This window comes from Anabrus simplex, chromosome 13 (genome assembly GCF_040414725.1).
Source record: "Anabrus simplex isolate iqAnaSimp1 chromosome 13, ASM4041472v1, whole genome shotgun sequence".
NCBI lineage: Eukaryota > Metazoa > Arthropoda > Insecta > Orthoptera > Tettigoniidae > Anabrus > Anabrus simplex.
This window is the reverse complement of record NC_090277.1, coordinates 12335099-12355261: the sequence shown is the minus strand read 5'-3', so window position 1 is coordinate 12355261 and position 20163 is coordinate 12335099. Positions and strand designations below refer to the sequence as shown.

The window sequence follows — 20163 nt, the reverse complement described above, 5'->3', positions numbered from 1 at the left end:
CACTCCTGTGGTCTACTGCACGATGCGCTCGCTGCCATCTTACTACGCCAGTCATCTTCTATTCGGCTTACTGCTACCCAAGCTATCAGCCATCCGTGTATAGAGATCAGTGATGCCAAACCACCAGCTTATAACTAGCATATGTTACGAGTTGTACTTCCAAATGTAATACATAGTGACTGAAAGCCTTCTTTTGATAACTGCAGATGTTGAAAGCCAGACACTTATTTTTAAGTATATTTCATGCTTGTTCTCTACATTTATCTCATCAGAATTTACCTAAACAGCTGTTAATGAGATAAGAGAGGCCGCATTGTTTAGGTTAGGTATGCTCTCGCTCGGATAGTGCCGAAAGTTCCACGACGGAAAGAATAAAAATAAATAACAGGAAAGTTTGCCACGTTTGCAGATATCTGTAGGTGTTGCGATAATGTGTTTTATCATCATGATGTTTAATTTCATACGTTCGTTGTCTCCATATTTTAAATAACACATACCCTAGTATGTTTTGTTTGGCCTCTCTGAAAATCATTAAAAGCAAGCGGGAACATAAAATCATCATCATCATTATTATTATTATTATTATTATTATTATTATTATTATTATTATTATTATTATTATTATTATTTGTTAGGTACGTTGGTGAGTAAAACCATTGTTACCCTCTGTGGGTGGGGGACGCAGACGAAGAATACACCCATGGTATCCCCTGCCTGTTGTAAGAGACGACTAAAAAGGGCGACCAAGGGATGATCCAATTAGAACCATGAGACTACTTGTAATTAGTACCATCACGCAGGGAACACCATGGGTCGTATTTACTTGTGCGTAGTACCACTATGTTAGGTACGAAATAGGTTTGTGATTAGTAGCGACATTGTGTGAATCAGGAGGTGGGTCCTACTGTACCTGTGATTCGTACCCCTATATGAGCGACACCATGGTTCTGCCTTACCTATGCTCAGTTCTCACTATGTGAGGAATTTCATGGGATAGTACGGGTCCCTGTGGTTAGTCCACTTATGTGAGGAACGCCATAGGTTTGCGTTGCCTGTAAATAGCGCCGCAATGTGCGAAACACCATAGGTCTGTGTTACATGTACGCATTACACTACCTGTGAATAGTACCATAATGGTGTAACACTGCGAGTCTACGCTACTTTTGATTAGTACTGCAACATTACACATAGCATGGTTCTACTCTCCTAGCGATAAATACCATTATGAGGGGCCGATGACCTGGATTTTGGACCCGTTTCGACTATAAGCATACTCGATTCAGCATCGTGCTATAGAAGCAGTCCTTTAATCGGTAATACTATTGTTTTGTGCCAGCTTCTGTGCATGTGAGTCACTGTGGGTCGGATCCACTGATCGTTTTAAATTCATGTCCGTCCATCCATTCATTCTTCGTCCTCACGCTTTGAATTCTGGTCAGTGGAGGATTTTGTACTTTTAACACATGGGTGACAGGCCCCGAGAAGTCTCGTAGTATGCTTGCCAGCGGTAGGTGACGAGCCCTGAGAAATCTCGATTTTATTCACAACATTGTTTTTGGTCTTCCTGTGACATCTCTTGACCATATATTGAACTATTTCGGACTTGCACATTGAGTAGAATAAATCTAGATGTACATCTGCCACTTTTCTTTTATTCATGGTCTGTTTTATTCTTTGATTTAGTTTTGAAATGTCGACTTTCTTTCTGCCGGTTCAGTCAGTGACAAGATTGAGTGCCCGCGGAATACGATGTTAGCTGACGACGATATTTTAGAAGAATTATATGCTGATGATCGTTCAAATGGATATAGTGATAATGAATTGGTGGAAACTGAATGTGAGAGTTATAGTGGAAGTGATATTCAAGCCTCTACATGCCGTAATGTACCTAGTGTGCTTATTTATTCAAGTTACTCTTGACGACGACAACGATGTAAACATTAATGATGTGTTAGGAATTGACGCTGAAGATGGTTTTGTAAAGGCAGATCCACCAACTTTAAAGATAAAATCTTGACTGGTTTAATATTTATGTACATTTTTATAATCAAATGCACCCTAGTATGCTTAGTAGAAAAATGTCCAGTCCACAGGGTATGTGACAAGCTCAAGCATCCTCAAGAGTGCATATGTTAAGTTGTCATTTCATTTCGTATCATTTCGTACCATTAGGGGCCGATGACCTCGATGTTAGGCCCCTTTAAACAACAAACATCAATCAATCGTCATCAAAACAATTGTTATGATTGGGTATTTTTAACACATTTTAAACCTTCTTCTCTCCAGAAAATACCTATATTGGCTCGAGTTAAGAGATATTAAATGATCATTTTGTTAATAATCTCGCCTGCTATATTAATAGCAACAATCGTGAATATTTCTCAACTGAAGTAAACTCTTTTCCTCATCTCGAGGTGGTGCAGCTATTTTTAGACACTCCTAGAGGAGGGGAATTACATGTACCATTTTTACCGCATATCAACCTTCCTGCCATTCGTAAAACTCTGGCAGTACGGCACCGGGAATCAAACTCGGACTCCCGAGAACAGCAGCTAATTGTGCTAACCATTACCCTGGCGGACATTCTTAACTACAAAACAGAGATATGACTGATACATGCTTGCAATGCGCATGTCGATCACAAAACTATTCACCTATTTGTGCAACGTCATCAGAGCTGCAGTATGCCTACGCTACGGAGGCGAACATTTCTTAACTACGAAACACTGATGTACCGCATGACTTCGACGCGTGTTTTCATTGCGTGGGTCGTATGGACGAAACTATTCACAAATTTGTGCGGTGTCACGGTGTCAGAGTTGCAATGAGACTTGTACCCACTTCGAAGCGGAATCGTTCATCTCTGACGAATTATGTTGGGGGGGAGGTCTTGTATGTGAGAATTTTTAAATTACAAATTACGTTTGGGGGGGTCTTATGAGGGTTTTTTTTTTTTTTTTCGTCTCGAAAAGCCAGGGGTGTCTAATAAATGAGTAAATTGGTACTTAGTTCTATTCCTTTCTTTACAATACTTCTACAGTTTAACACCAACAATTTTGTGTCATCCTTACTTGACTTCATGCTTCCTATACTATCATCACCGCTCCCTGGTCTGCCCTGTTTCCCTGAATGTACCTCCCTTAACTCTGCTAAACAAATCCCCTAACTTATATGTACCATTGTGGTCCAGTTGAAGGCCATCTGAGCGTAGGTCCCTATCTCTTATCCACCCATTAGCATGTACAAACCTCACTCACAGTTTTCCACATACCCATTCCATAGTTTCTTTTAAATCCCCGATTACCTTCCATTCAGTATCCCTTCTACACAGTATCCCACTGATGAAAAACCTCTGCTTCCTTAAATTTCCTCTGTGCTGCTGTAACCAGACCCCAAACTATGTTAATACCTACTCCTGCTTGCCTTACATTATTGGTACCAATGTGGAAAACTACCACTTTCTCCTCTCCCTCCTCCCTCCCTTCTACAGGTTTTTTTTTTTTTTTTTTTTTTGCTTGTTCCACAGCACCACTCAAGCACGGCACAGCTGGCACAATGACACTCCGTCACTAGCTGGTATAATGCACGCTTTTCCTCCTCACTACTCAGGGCAATTCACACTTATAGAAATCCATTTCTAGTGAAACTATTAGTCTGAAACCTACCTGGCATTACATTTGAGGTTCAAAATGTTGTCCCTCAGCTATCAAACATGCCTGACACCTCGTAAATAGGTTTGCAGACACTTGGCGAATCTCAGACCGTGTGATGTTCAAAATAACTTGTGTATGTTTTCTTGTAGTTCTTCTCTTGTGTGAGGGTTATTCACATACACTTTTCCCTTCAGCATTCCCCAGAGGTAATAATCACAGGGATTTAAATCAGCAGATCTAGGGGGATAATTAACCATACGATCTTCGAAAATTTTCCGTATTAGCTCCATAGACTGATTAGCGGTGTGTGCCGTCGCATTATCTCACATAAAGTAACCATTACTCCTTCCTTCTTCCGTCAGCTCTTGAAAGAATGGTCTGAGAATGAGGTCTATATATCGATTAGCCTTTATTGTTGCACAGAAAAATATAGGCTCTATAATTCTGTGAGCACTTATTGTGTATCAAACTCCTATCTTTACATCATGAAGTGGACGGACATGCAGCTGGTGGGGATATCCTGCACACCAGTAGCGATTGTTTGACTATTTACATAGCCACTTAGGTGTAGCCATGCTTCATCACTATAAAATAAACGTTCTGGGCCAACATACCCCTCGTGAACTGACTGAAGCAACCAGGTACAATACCGAACCCTAGCAAAACTGTCAGGTCCTCTTAAATATTGGGCAGGGGTGGGTTTGTATAGTTTTGCTTTTAACAGTTTGTTGCTTTGTAGGCAGAAGATAATGGCACATTAGCTTGTACAGCAAGACACAACAGGGATTTTGTTGGACTTCTTTCCAAGAGAGCTCCTATTTTGTCAAGGTTTCTCTAAGGCATTTGACTCTGTTAATCATAAGTTGTTTCTTGCTAAGCTGAAGTCAGTTGGCTTCTCCCAGAGTGTTCTGTCGTGGTTCGAATCATATCTGTCAAATAGATCACAAAGAGTCACGTTCGTTGACGGTCGATTCTCTAGCTGGGAATCAGTAAACTGTGGCGTACCACAAGGATCAGTCCTCGGTTCTTTGTTTTTCTATTTATATTAATGACATATCTGAAGTCTTTAAAAGCAGTACCTTTCACATGTATGCGGATGACTTACAAGCTTACTTCCACTTTTGTCCCACTAACGCATCTTCTTGTATAACGCATTTTAACCATGACATCTCTCGATTGTTGAATGGAGCGCAAATCATAACCTCCAATTAAATGTGGCTAAGACCCAGCTTATTTGCATAGGTTACACAAAACTCCTGAAAACTGTTGACCTCAAATCCCTCCCAGCAATAAAAATTCTAGAGACAGATATTCATTATAGTGACACCGTTAACAATCTAGGTCTAATTTTCGACAGAACCTTATCCTGGTCTGAAACGTAACGTGTCATGTACACCACCTTTCATGCGAAAACTACTCGTTGAAAGTCTTATATTTCCAATAATTGACTATGGTTCAGTCGTATACAACGACTTATCTGAAACTTTGAACATAAAACTACAGAGCGTACAAAACGCATGTATTCGTTACGTTACAAATGCCAGGCGTGATGAACACATAACACCCTATTACATACAGCTACGATGGTTGAAACTCCATGAACGTCGGGAAATCTCAGTAGCTGTTGCTACGCAGAAAATTCTCAAACTGAAGACACCATCCTACCTTTATAATGCATTTAATCCTATGGAGTCGGTACATAAGAGAGATAATCTTCTTCTTCTTTTCCTGCCGCTTTTTCCCACACCTGTGGGGTCGCGGGTGCGAACTGCGTCGCACATGTGGATTTGGCCCTGTTTTTACGGCCGGATGCCCTTCCTGACGCCAACCCTCTATGGAGGGATGTAAGCACTATTGCGTGTTTCTGTGGTGGTTTGTAGTGTAGTATGTTGTCTGAATATGGTGAGGAGAGTGTTGGGACGGACATATACACCCAGTCCCCGAGCCAGAAGAATTAATCAGAAGCGATTAAAATCCCCGACCCGGCCGGGAATCGAACCCGGGACCCTCTGAACCAAAGGCCAGTACGCTGACCATTCAGCCAACGAGTCGGATAATAGGTTTACAAAAACCACCCTTCAAATTCCCCTTCATTGTACCACTAAATTTAACAAATCCTTTGTTTGCACTGCATCACGTATCTTTAACGTCTTTAATCTTCACCGTTTTGCAAATAACACTAACTGTACACAATTAAAGCAGTTTAGTTTAATACTTTAATATTATAAAAATGTAGTTACTGTGATCATAAATCTGTATTATATTATAAGAAGACGCTACATAAAGGGGCTTTTCAGCCTCAGTGGCATGTAAATCATGATCGATAAATTCAATTCAATTCAAGAAAAGGTTTTCCTCTGTTGAAAGGGTTCATCTCCTGCATGATTTCTTATTAAGAATGGACCTGGTGGTGTGGAACTTCTTCACTAATTTACGTACCGTACTCCTATGTGGAGGGAGGATGCCAGGAAATTTGCGAATGAATCGAAAGCGGCATTCCGTATAAGAAGATTGCTTCCTATAGCACATCACAATGAATACACGCTGTTCTACTGTGTACATCACTAAACACATGATTACTATTCCTACAGAAACTACACTATTTTAAAACGAACACATTGAACATGCTAGCAACACCACAGATCGACAGATGTTGAACTAAACTATTGCTGTGAAGCAATGGTTATTGCTATCGTACTGCATTAGATTATCTTAGCCAATCATGAAGCAGTATATCTCATGGCAAATGAGTCACTCGGCCTCTCTACCGCCTTCTGTGCCTGTTTCCCTGACACACGGAGCAAGCCAAAAAAAAAAAAAAGAACTTGTATTTTCCTCAACATCTCCCTCAACCTGATTCCTGGATAACACTCTACCCTGGTTCTCTTTTCTCCACATGCCTGACAGTTGATACACCAGTGACCAGAGCTTCAACCCCACCCTCATTAGATTCCTTCCACTCCTGGTCTCCCTTAACTTCCCTGATGTGTGCTGTACTCGCTCCCTCGTCCATTCTCTCCCTGTTCTATCCCCCTCTTCCTATTCTGTTCTCTATGTTTCTCTTTCCTCTTGCTCTGCCCCCACCCTCCCCCTGTAACATTTTGCTGATCTACCTGCAGTGACTCATACTCCTGGGCCTACTCCCTGAGGATAACTCTTAACAGTCGTTGTCCTTGACCACCTGTCTTCCTCAACATCTCCTCTTCCTTCCCCTCCCTGTCACCTACCTAACATATCCTGTACATTGATTGAAGGAGACTTATCTTCATTCCTGTCCTCCATTACAAGTCTAATTATCGCCCTCAAATTCGCTATCTTTTCCCTCATCCTCCTTTGTTCCCACTCACACCCTCAGTCCTTACACCTGCCTCTCTCAGCCATTCTTTTATATCTTCTTTATCTTTTATCTCATCTCTAAATCAAGGAATCTCATCACCATATCTTTTCTGTATTTCCAATTTTTTCCATTAATTGTCTCATGCTCATGTTTGCAGTTTGTGTTGGTCTGCTTCAGGGCTATGCCCTTAGCCCCTACCTGTTTATGATAATGAACATCCCCATGGAGTATGCTGTTTACTGTTGACATTGTGCTTGTCACCAATGAAATTCCCTCTCTGTTTGCTCCACACACTACAATATTATCTGCAAACAGTATTATGTTCAGGTCCCCATCCCCATATTTTAGCTTTTGTCTTCTTCACAGTTTCGTTCATAACCATTGTGAATACCAGTGGTTTTATTCCATAACCAGTTTGTTCTTCCCACGTGTCTCTTGACACTGCCACAACAGTTTTTGTACATTGCTTGCACATATTCTATCATTTGTTTTCCAAATCCTTTCTTTTGCGTTACTTTCCATACCTTTGCTCTGGGTAAGCCTTCTCTAAATTAAGGAATGCATCACCATATCTTTTCTGTATTTCCAATTTTTTCCATTAACTGTCTCATGCCAAGATGGGGTGTAGTTTAATTTTCCATTTCAAAAGCCATCTTCTCATCTTGGAATTACCGAGAGAGTTGGCCATGCGGTTAGGGGTCCAGGAGATAGTGGGTTCGAACCCCACTGTCGGGCAGCCCTGAAGATGGTTTTCCGTGGCTTCCCATTTTCACACCAGGCAAATGCTGGGGCTGTACCTTAATTAAAGCCACGGCTGTTTCTTCCCCACTCCTTTCCTGTCCCATCGTCACCATAAGACCTATCTGTGTCGGTGCGACGTAAAGCCAGTTGTAAAAAAAATGTCTTCTTGGATTTGTCCTTCCAATTTTCTTCTCGCTCACTTTTCTAGTACCCTTTCAAATATTTTTGCTACCTGAGATATGAGTGTGATTCCTCGATATTATCACATATATTCTTGTGCCCCTTTTTTGAATGTAAGTATTATTTCTCATATACTTCGGTCATTTGGTGCCAGTTTTTCTTTCTAAGTACATCTAAATAGCCTATACAGACTTTGTAGACCAATGGGTCTTGCTGTTTTCATCTTTTCCTCACACATTTCACCCAATCCTGAAGCTTTTCCCGTGTTCATTCGTTTGACAACAGTTTCCACTTCATCCATTGTGATTTCACTCTCGGGCGCACTTCAAGATAAGGTCAGCAACTGGACGAATATACTGGGGAGAAATGGGCTAAAGGGTAGCAAACCTTCAACAGAATACATGCACTAAATTTTTTCCATGGATGGCTGGATAAATGAACAAGGAGTATGTTAGGAGTTCTTAATGGTTGGGTAATTCCACCTTTATAGTAATATACATTTTTTTTTTTCTATTTAAAAAGGGACATGTTCTGTAATATGAATACGTATTATGAATAAGTCATTGTTTTAGATTGTTATCAGGAATATTATGTGTTTTTTACTAGAATTGTATCAAGGGTAAAGATGTCTGTCATAAGAGAGACGAAGCATGTCTCTTTTTAAATAGAAAAAAGGAATAAAAATTGTGTAGTATTGTAAAGGTGAAATTACCCAACCATTAGAAACTCCTATTTTGTTAAGTTTGACAACTATGAAACTAATTTTTTGTGGTGAACAAGGATTAGGTCATTAAAACAAGTACCTTGAGATATCTTGGTTCAGTGGTATTGGATGATGGAGACACAGAAGAGAGATAGTAGTTGGTGTTTTATGTGACTTATATCTTAAGAATGATGATTCTTCCAGCCTTATTGTTTGGTTGCAAATGTTGGCAACCAAAAGGAGGGATCAGAAACTGCATGTTGCTGAAATGCGAATGCTGTAGTGGGCTGGTGGAGTATGGATAGAATCTGCAAGTATGTCAGTCTTGAGAGGACTCCAATAGGGGAAGAGAATCATCTGAGGTGGTGTGGACATCTGGAAAAGTCATAACGTTGTGCATAGAGTCGAACGACTGACTGTTCAAGGCAAACTAATGCTGGGATGACCAAAAATACGATGGAAAGCTTGAGATAAGAAGAATGTACAGAAAAGGTCCAAGACAGGAGAGAGCAACCAGAAAAGCCTACCTGCAACTGATTGGAAGAGGGCTCGGTGGTGGTGGTGGTGGTGGTAGTAGTAGTAGTAGTTTGATTTCATGCAGTGTATTATTGACCTAATTCACCATCTAAAGATGGAGCATAATCTGTGAAACAGAGTGATTGGTAACAGTGTTTTTAATGTCTCATAAAGGATTATTTCAGTTGCAGACAAGGCCTACATCAAAACATGATTATTCTGTTCATGTTGCAGACTCAGTTGAAGCCTCAGCAGTCGCAGCAGAAGCCCTACCCTCTTATACTGTCCCAGGTGAACGATTCCATCGACGACGTAAAGCAGCGGCTGTTCGGTGTGCTGAGACATCTCCGATTGCAGGCCGCATCCATCCCCCATGACCGCACCGTGCAGATCAAGCCAGAGTCGTTAGCTGAGAGGCTGAAATCACCTCTATTCTGAACTCTACTTGACCTCCGAGTGGTCAGACAATTTGTTTACTCCTCTCTGGCAGAAGTTTTATCTGTCCAAAATGGCAGGGGCAGTTTAGTTTCGGTGTTCTGCGTGATGATATGGTGACGTTCTCTTGAAAGAAAGAGAAAACTGATTATTGAAAGAGATACTCAAGGCTTGTTCAGCTTGCTAGAGACAGTTTGTGCGCGGAGATGACGGAGGGGCACGTTAATTAATAGTTGAAGTTTTCGTGTACATACACTAGAGTTTATTTTCTTTATTACTGTTGTTTATCGTGCAACATCACTCTTATTTTAAGTTATTCAACTCCAGAAAAATGGTTCAATAAACTTAAATCACATAGGCATTTTTATTTTAGTTTTATTTTCTAATGCAGACATTCTGAAGGAACATACAGAGTAGACTTGGCGTTTCTTTCAGATAATTATGAATTTCCATTCCTGGTCATTGCTACAGGGTGGGAATGGATAGTCCTTTCGTTCAGGGTTGATGTTGATCCCTGTCAACCTAAACATCAGTTGATCAGTACCTTATTTACTCTTGTACAGTGTACAGTTTTCTTTTGAACTATAAACAATAATAAAGGGACGATCCCCTGCATGAGATTGTAATTGTTACCACTATCGTCCCTCTCTCCTCTATTAACCTTTGATTTGTAAGCAGTTAAACAGGTTCACATTTTGTTATGTGATATGTACAGTCGATGGTTATTAACAGTGCAGTGTTGAACATCAGAGGCAAGTGCATCGAACCCGTAGTGTAGTGGCGAGAGCCAAGTTTTCATTACTTCACATACCGGATGATATAAGTTAGAAAGAGAGTACGTCGATGTGTGCAGTTTGCTCACTTGTTTATTGAGAGACAGAATAAGTTGAGTGGGGGAAAGTTTGTTCATCATAGCAGTCAAAGAGGTGCATTTGAATTTTACAGATGTTACTGAAATTATCACATTAAAGAACTCAGATACGTAGGCCTTCCTCTTTCTCCCAAATACAGGGTGTAATGTAAATACACAGCAAAACTTAAAGAACATATTCTTCTTGTGCAGAGAATTAAAACATATTCCATCAACATTGGTCCAGAAATGCTAAATATCCAAGCTGTCAGACTGACTGTCTGTACGTTTATAAAATATGAGAGAAGAATATTCTGTTTTCTCTTCTCTGAACAATGCTACAGCAGTGAAAGACTGTAAGAGATGACAAGACAGGGGTCGGTATTTTAAACATTTAATTTTCGAAATGTCATAATTTTAGCAAATTACTGTGTTGGAATATGTTAAAGACCATATTTGAAAGTCAGATTACATAGAAATGAAGCATTTCTGTACTCATTTTTATATAATTTCCCTTCTCTGCATATGAGGAATCTACTCTTAAAAGTTTGCGCTGTATATTCTCTGATAATAAAAGAAGAGCTTGCCATGCAATGTATGGCTGTTTCACCCACTACTGTATATATGTTTGATAAGCTTTATTTGTGTCGGGTAGATTGGTTACGTGAGAGTGCCGAACTCTGTCCTTGCCCCTGCAAATTTGGACACGCCATTGTGTATGTTGTAAGGACAAGTTGTTATGCTTGTATGTTCTGTGATATTAAAAGGTTGACAGTGAGCTTAACTTGTGATTGAAAACTGGAGAGAGGTTTAGAGTTTAGTCTATAGAGTGGTTGAAGACAGTTGTTGTTACTGATGATCACTGTTTTATTGAAAAGCCCCTGAGGGTATCTTAAGGGGTAACAGTCAGCGGTCTCAGTCGGGCTGTAGAGTTCACGTTGGCGGTTCAGTCCAGTGTAACAGAACTCCTGTGGGACAAAACTGTAAAAGTAGTTATTGGGACGTAAAAACAGTGGCATTATCATTGATATCACTCAACTGTGGTGATTTGGCGTACACAGGTACTTCCATTTCTCAGAGGGTATGGAAATCACACAGTTTATTCCCAAGCCAAGTAATAATAAGTCTAAAGTAACACTGCCTAATTTCACACAGAGTGTTTCAACATATCTTTTTCTTTTCTTAGAAAATATTAAAGGTAGAGGTAGAATTTTTGGTTTCGTGTTGCAAATAATGAATTTTTGTAGAATTTTATAAAGAATTTACATTAATTTTAACATTTAAAAAATGGAAAAACTTTGCATTTTAGGTTAATATTTTGATGGATCATGTCTCATATTATCAGAAAAGTGAAACACTGCGTTGTTGACATTTCAGAAAATATGGAAAGCCTTTGAACTAAACTGAAGTTCATGTAACTAGCAGAATATAGAATGTAAGTTAAAAGCTATTTTCTATGAAACTCCCTAGACAAAATTAGGCAGTTAATTTAGATTTTTTATTATTTTGCATAGAAAGAACTATCCATTACATGTTGTGTATTTCATACGCCTCTGGAAAATGGAAGTCCATGAAACAGAATTTTGAATTGCAGTTTCCAAACGTGTAAAGCATGCCATGTTCACGTCCCAGTATTCTTGATTGGACTAGGGTGGAAGATGTTCTTATGTAGGAAGGGTTCCTCTACAGATTGGGGATAAAATTGAAAGTTGACATTTTTCTGATGTGAAGGTCCCCTTCAGGAACATTGAGGATTTACCTCATATGTAAGTTGTCCTATTGAAGTACAAGGAAGCAAATTCAAAATGCTCGAGAACAACTTGCTGAACCATCCGTATTTCAAATTTGAAAAACTTTCATAAAGTTTAGCGTATGTAAAAAATATACCATACGTGCATGTCTTGTCATGTTTTATCTGTTCAGCACATAACGTTACCCGTTCGCAATAAAAACTGTGAAATTTACTGGCATATACATCCCGTGGTGTCCCATCTACTCCATTTGTACATTCTTATCAAAATCCTGAAATCCAATAAAAGTTGAAATTAACTGAAATTGAAATTAAGCTATTCTAAAAAGAAGTAAAGATCAAAAATAAGGAACTGAAAGACTGTAACGTATCTTTATGTTCTTTTGTTTCTCAGCCCAAAATTGCAATATAAGTTCATAAGGTATGTCATAGTTTCTCGGTAAATTCTGTGAAGCAGGATGCTACCCTACATACTGTACACAGTAAGGATGTCGGTTCTTAACGGGTTAGCAGCCACCGATGGATTGTATAGTCCTAGCTGCCTGAGCACAAGGAGGGCCATGACTCAGAATAAATCCACGATGTCCACTCCCATTCCATAACAACTGGTATCCCAACTCTCAGGACCATTTATTAGGCCACTTAGGCGTTGCCCATGGTTCACGAACTATAGTAGCCCACACCACAAACCACACACATGAATCAAGTTTAATTTCAGTTTTGTGTTTGTTTCAATAACGTATAATTAGAATACCGTATAATCTCGAATACCACCTGCCACTGAATAATACCTGCACCGTTATGTTGAAAGAACAATTTTTTAAAAAAAAATGAAGTCAGATTATTTACAATCTTTACTAACACACATCAAATGATTAGAAAATACAAATAAAAGTAAACAAACATTTCCAGAACAATATCCAACAAGTCCATTTGTCATCATCACCATCATCAGTACCAACTTCGGAACTTTCATCACCATCACCTTCCCATAGAATGTCGTCATCGCTGCTATCCATAGCATTAAAAATGCTACATTTCCTGAAGCTTTTCCGTGTGAGGTCTCCAGGGATATGATTCCGTGCCGTCAAAATACACGAACACAGCAGCTGAACTTCCAGGCTCTGAATGTGACCAGTTGGCATCAGTGTGTGATTATCAGCTGCCATCCATTCTGTATAGAGCTGTTTCAAGGCTGTTTTAAATGGACGGTTCACGCAGACATCCAGTGGCTGTAGCATAAACGTCATCCCGCCCGGAATGACTGCTACGTCGGTTTTCCCATCCTTGATATGTTTTCTAACAGCGTCTGTTGTGTGGCCGCGGTAACTGTTGAGAACAAGCAAGCTCTTTTGTCCCAATAGTGCACCAGGGTGATGTTGCCAGACACATTTTACCCAGTCTTCCACAAGTGACTATTACTTTCCTGTGCTTACTTGTAATATAACCTGTGTATATATCTGTAAATATTTTTCTACTTATACTCCACTGAACTTTCTTTTTAGGGTGTTTTGTTTTGTTTATATTTCTCTACTGTTGTGTAAAATGGTATTACCGGTACCATTAATAAAGTATTATTATTATTATTTTTACACTAGCCTGCAAAATAAAACTTTTTTTGTGCGGTAAAAATGAAACTAGGTGGGTTTTATGAATTTCTTAACGCAGAATTTGAGAAAAAAATTATTTGGCGAATCACGTCTGGTTTGGTGGCAATTTTACAAAATATTATTCTGTTCTTACGTAAAATTGTTGATACTTAGTATTGATTAAATTTGATGTATTAATGTAAATTTCAGCTTGCAAAACGTAATCATATTTTGCATGCATTGAATACACATACAGTGAAACCTCGATTCTCCGTTTTTCGAGGGACCATGAAAATAAAACATACAACACGGGAAAACGGAAAATCCGGGAATGAATGAAAACCATCAACAATTTGGCTAAACATCACAAAAATGAAATATGTATAACTATAATCTTACAAAAACTACTAAACCAAACCAAACTACAGCCCAAGTGGGACTTTGCCTGCCAAGCGACCGCTGCTCAGCCCGAAGGCCTGCAGATTACGAGGTGCGCATGGTCAGTGCTACGAATCCTCTCGGCCGATATTCCTGGCTCTGTAGATCGGGGTCGCCATCTCACCATTAGATAGCTCCACAATTAAAGGTAATCACGTAGGCTGAGTGGACCTGGAACCAGACTTATATCCAGGTAAAATTGTCTGACCTGGTCGCAATCGAACCTGGGCCCTCTGGATGAGAGGCGGGCATGTTAGACCGCGAAACCGCATTTATTACCGGTACACGAGTTCAAAATCTCGATACTTTATATTCAATTTTACAGGGGAATCTTCGTCAGTTACCCGTGAAAACTTCTTTCAGTTCAGCAACTTTGATTAGGCTAACCAAACTCTTCGAAAAATCTAACAACGCCAAGCCAAATGACAATCGACCACAAGTAGTTTTTAATTCTCTCATCTAATAAAATAAAGCACATTAGATACAAAAGCGCCCAAAATGATGGCGAAATCCGTTCATTTCTTAATCTTTCATTGTAATTTGGTCTCCGGTATATTGTTCGTAGTCAGTTTCTGGAAATCTCGTACCGCGCAAATTAGGCCTACATCGACTTTTAACACGTTGACTGCCAGGACACATAGCAAGAAATGTCCTGGTGGCCAAAGGATTTTTTCTATTATGAGTGTAGTAAATAAGCAGTAAAGCAAAATTCGAAGTGATATTTCACTTACGTATTCAATGTACGTACGAAATACAATACAAATTCCCAGCACCCCGAGGTACCGCCGTGGCCCCACAGGAAAGTTCACTGCATGGTTTTGCCTAGACGGCCGGAGCAGTACAGTCTAGCGGTACTGGAAGCTTGCATTGCGTGTTAGTACACATTGTAGATAACAGAGTGTGACACGATTTGTTTACTAGCGCTTAGGACTACAATCGCAAGGCACTCATTGTTTTACAGTAGGGTGTGCGTGAAATACTTGCGAGACATTTGTAAGTTATTTTACCAGTGAACGGAGAGATTAGTTATAAAAATGAAACCGTTTTCTTCTCGAACTCGGAAGATAATGAGGCTAGTGCTTCAGTATGAGAATTCTGGTAAGTAGTGTCCATGTCATACTGATCTATTAAGTTTTGCAACACAAAAAACTCTTCACAAAATTAAATTTGAAATATATTCATTTCCTATTTACTCCTTGACAAAAGCTCAAGGGTAATGTAAAATGTTGCTACGTTGTCAGTGAATATTGTCAATTTAGAAAATGCAAATACGCTCATGCTTACGCTATATTTATTGCGATAAGCGTAGAAATCAGCTCATGTATGGGTGCAAAAATTTGGAAGGAATCAATGTGGCCATTGATTAGGTAGGCATAAGCTTGGGATGAAAATGGGAAATCACAGAAAACCATAACCAGGTTTCCCGACAGTAGGATTCAAACCCCATCTTCAAAATCTTGAGCTTGCCAGTTAGCTAACACGGCACACCTAAGCGCATGGCTAAACTGATTGGACAAATACTCACATACAGCCAATAAAAGGAGGTTGGATTAATAAAAAATAACTATATTTTGGAAACCAAGCACGCCAGGATTTGCTCCGAGGCCATAGCGGTACGCTAGCATAGCAAATTCAACTGCTCAGCGGTCCGTCGGCCCGGCAGGGAAAGTCCTATAGCAACACCTGTCAGCGGTACTTTGTACCGCCGTGGCCTCATGAGACACTCACTCAGCGGTACAATGTACCGCTTAGGCAGCCAACGTGTTAAAGGTTATGTTGAACTCAAAAACATGGTTTCGAATGTAAGTATCAATTCTTAAAAGTTCTCGAATGCATTATATTCAATTCTGCACGTCACAAATCCAATCAAATTGGAAAGATAAAAGAAATATCAAAACTTCAGAAATTACGGTTATTCGTGACCTTGAGGTCATCTGGAAAGCGCGCTCGCTGCACATGTCAGTATGAGTTTGAAATTATACCAACCATTTAAAATGTAACGTGCGCAAATAAAACGACTGCGGTTTTTGGTATTTTAACATGAAAACGTAAAATTCCCAGTTTTATATTAGGGCCTGAACAGTAATAAGCAATCCCAAGACCTCCCATGGCTTTCTTTTTTTAAAATATAAGGTGCAACATCTGTTTTGGTCTAACATAATCATGTAAGATAATATCAAAAATACTGAATTTGTGTTAAGAAGGTACAGTTTCGATTCTTGCCTGAAAGCCCAGTTACTCTGCAGTGCCATGAGCAAAGTGCCGAAAACCTCTTCGGCAGTACGATCGAAAAAATGTAAAAATATAAACATCTAACCCTGGACATAATATGGACGTTTTATAAGTGCGAACATTTGATGAAACTCGTTCCGTCTTCAAGCAGAGCTGTCGAAATGCGCCATGTCTCCTTGCAATTGTTGTGGCCACTCTCTGCTTTATGATTTTCCGAGATCCTCTAACTAATACCACCCGAATGCGATGCTAAGATGGTCCCTTATGCAAGTTCACCGCGGATCGCTTTTCCAGTACCGGTACAGTACTTGCTTGAATTATCGCAGTGACGTGGCGTTATCGCCAAGATCCATAAATATGCCACAGCTGTCCTTTCTTGAGGTACAGTTTATTAAAAATCGATTGATCGAGGATTTAGCGTTGATGGGACTGGGATTTCTGGACAGTTGATCCTGGAAATCGTTTCTTCAAGGAACGGATAATGCAGGACTTTTACAACGTGATTTAATTATGATGCTCGCGGGACCACGTAATTTGAACGCATATTCCGGGAAAACGTATTTTCCGGGAACGGATAATCGAGGTTCCACTGTAAATGCTGCTTTGTAAGCAAGTAGATAGTATGTATTATATTTTTAATGTATATTGAAATTCGTGAAACTGAAGCATAAAGCGCCTATTTAGTTTCGACTGTACAGTTGCTTTTAAATTAATATAACCGTACCTTGAATAAAAATTACATGGTTAAACATACATAGTTTTGTTACTTACATTATGTACAGGTTAGATTCACACCTCCGTCTTTTCCCATTTTCCGTGGAATTTCCGTGTTTTTAAAGTTCTTGAATGATCTCTAGAAGGGTCGTCTCGTGCAATCGACCAACAGTAATCGGCCATCATATTCACATCCCAACATCCCTGATAGCGTCGTTCTGCATCTTTGAGATCCTGGTGAAACCTTTCACCTTGTTCTTCACTGACAGCTCCTAAATTTAGAGGGAAATAATCCAGATGCGAAGCTAAGAAATGAAGCTTAAAGCTCATATTACAACCAAGTTCCTCGAACTTTACCAACATTTTCCTTACAATTTCTTTGTATTGAGGGTCCTTAATGTTGCCAAGGAATTTAGTCACTACATCTTTGAATGCATTCCATGCCTCTTTCTCAATTTTGGTCATCGTGTCTGTGAAAATTTTATCCTTCATCTGTTTACGAATCTGTGGTCCATCAAATACGCCTTCTTTGATTTTGGATCTAATAATGAGGGAAATTTAGTGGATAAATATTGGAAGCATAGGCTACTTTTATCTAATGCCTCGACATACAGTTTCATCAATCCAAATTTGATGTGCAAGGGTGGAAGTAGAAATTTTTCACGGTCAATAAGACTTACGTTAAAGACATTTTTGGATTCTAGTTGTAATTGTTTCCTTACTGTCCAGTTCACTGTATCCCAATGTTTATCGCATGCCCTGCTATCCCATTCACATAGGAAAGAGGGAAATTTTGTATAGCCTTTTTGTTGTCCCAGCAACAATCCAATGATCTTCAAATCACTGCAAATTTGCCACCCATGCTCATGATATTTAATTTTTTCAATCACCAACTTTAAGGTCTTGTATGTTTCAGACATTTTTGTGGAGTGTGCAAGTGGACGGATGTCAGAACATTTGTATTATGAAGCAAAACAGCCTTTAAACTTATTTTGGAAGAGTCAGTAAAAACACGCCACTTACTAGGATCATACTCTTTCTCTCCCAATCGACGTAGAAGATTTGAAACATCCGTACAAAATACAAGTTCATCTTCTTGAGTATAATACTTTCGGACTGTTATCTTTGAAAGGAAACTGCTTTATCAGTCCATCATAAACATTGCATAAGGGCTGGGGCTTTTAACACGTCTGTTTATTCAAGTGGTCTAAGATGAAAGACAAACTCTCAACTGTCTTATCTTCAATCCTACATACCTCGCGGTCTATTGCGTATCTGGGAGAGTTTGTTATGAATTTACCAGGAAATCCCCAACTACAAAATGAAAATTTAGACAGCAGTAAACCTATAATAAAATGCAAAAAATAACAAATCAAATCTCATAATTGTATTCTAAAAAAAGTTGCGTGAGAACATCTCTCAACATTACATCTTACGAATTCGTGCAGATAATAAAACACCTAATTGCGTCAAAACTAGACGTGATAGGAAAAAATAGCATCATTTTCGGAATCAGGGCAGCGATTTCCATAAGAATTACATATTTTCTATGTTACCGCAAAATCATGTTGGCTAGTGTTATTATTATTATTATTTTTATTATTATTATGTGAAGGAGACTGTTTGTAGACCAATATTTCTGCATAGAAAGCCTTTATCCTGCTCATCAGCATTGTCATAGCAAAAAGCACATACATCTTGTCTATGGTTGGATCACCCATGACTGTAGCCTTGATTTGGGTAGGGGGGATATTTCAGACAAACTGATGGTATCTTCAACTATAATCTGGGCTATTTTGTGAGTTAGAAAGCACAAGAGAAAGCCAACCTCCGGTTAATTATCACAAAGACTTCTGTCAGTGATTCCAGAACTGGAGTTATCAAAGAATGGTTGGGGAAAAACATACCTGATTTAAAAATAAAAAATGGAGAGGCTTGCTTTATAATGTGCAGTGTCTTTGTCCTTTTCTCAGAGATATCTGGAAAAGTAAACCTCTTTAAACATTCCTGTGGATTGAAAGTGTGACACTATATCTTATACGGGTTTGGCAAAGTAGGCACTGCAAAACCAGCGTAAATATACGTGTTTGGTGAACGAGGTACAACGTTCAAAAACATGGATACTGGTATGTGGGTTTGGCAGTGAATGGGTTAAACAGGGCTGGACATGTTTGCTCAGATATAAATAATAAGTATTAGATAATACTGATTGGCTCTAAGAATATTTACTTTCATTTGAAAAAACAGTGGGTATGGTCATGTCCACAAGAGAAATAATACTGAGTTTAGGTGGTACCAGAGAATTGGAACATCATCTGTGGGAGACAGGATGCTAATCATTACCGTGAACAGCGAATGGAGAACGGGGCACTACTACCAATTGCTAAAGTCACGAGTGTACTACTTTCATAGTTCAGAACTATCATATTGCTTAAAACATGACTGCAGTCAGCTGTGCCAGGAACTACTGCTCTGTAGTGTGCTGGTCACTCAGTCATTGGTTCCTTTTGCTCTAATGTCACTAGCCCCTGAATAATTAAAACACATTCCATTCTAAATTTGATTTTGTTTTGCATTTTGTAGCCCTCAAAAATTCTTCTCTGAAATTCATGTAGTCTTGTCGGTAATGCTCGACTTATGTGATGAATGTACTTGGTTCACCAACATCCCCGCTGTCTTTTGCCTACTGTGATAAACATGGCGCAATTGTGTTTTAAGTAAGTAATACTTCCCAAGAACACCAGTTGCTGTTTTACCATGCTAGAGAAGTTCAAAATTGGATGGAGTGAAGTGCAGTTCTTGATTCACGGTGAAAACTGGGATATTTGTAATGTGTTAACTGCAGTATATTGAGCATTTTAGCCTTATTTTGAGGCTTTATAACTTCGACACTTTCAGCTAAATGAATTATTCTTTTTGCTTCCTAAATTATAATTATCTGTCTCAACACAGGTGCTATCATATTTTGAATATGTAATATCGATAACATTGTACCGTTCTGACCTCCAAGTGGGATAGGTTCCCT

The 20163-nt window shown here is 39.2% G+C and overlaps 1 protein-coding gene across 1 annotated transcript in view; it reads left to right on the top strand.

The window, feature by feature from the left end:
* LOC137502861 (uncharacterized) overlaps positions 1 to 13212 on the top strand; it is a 435934-nt gene extending 422722 nt beyond the window's left edge. The window contains exon 11 of the mRNA XM_068230018.1: positions 9365 to 13212. Coding sequence (XP_068086119.1) covers positions 9365 to 9568 — 204 coding nt within the window. The 3' untranslated portion in view covers positions 9569 to 13212. The remainder of the gene's footprint in view (positions 1 to 9364) is intronic.
* The last annotated feature ends 6951 nt before the right edge of the window (positions 13213 to 20163 follow it).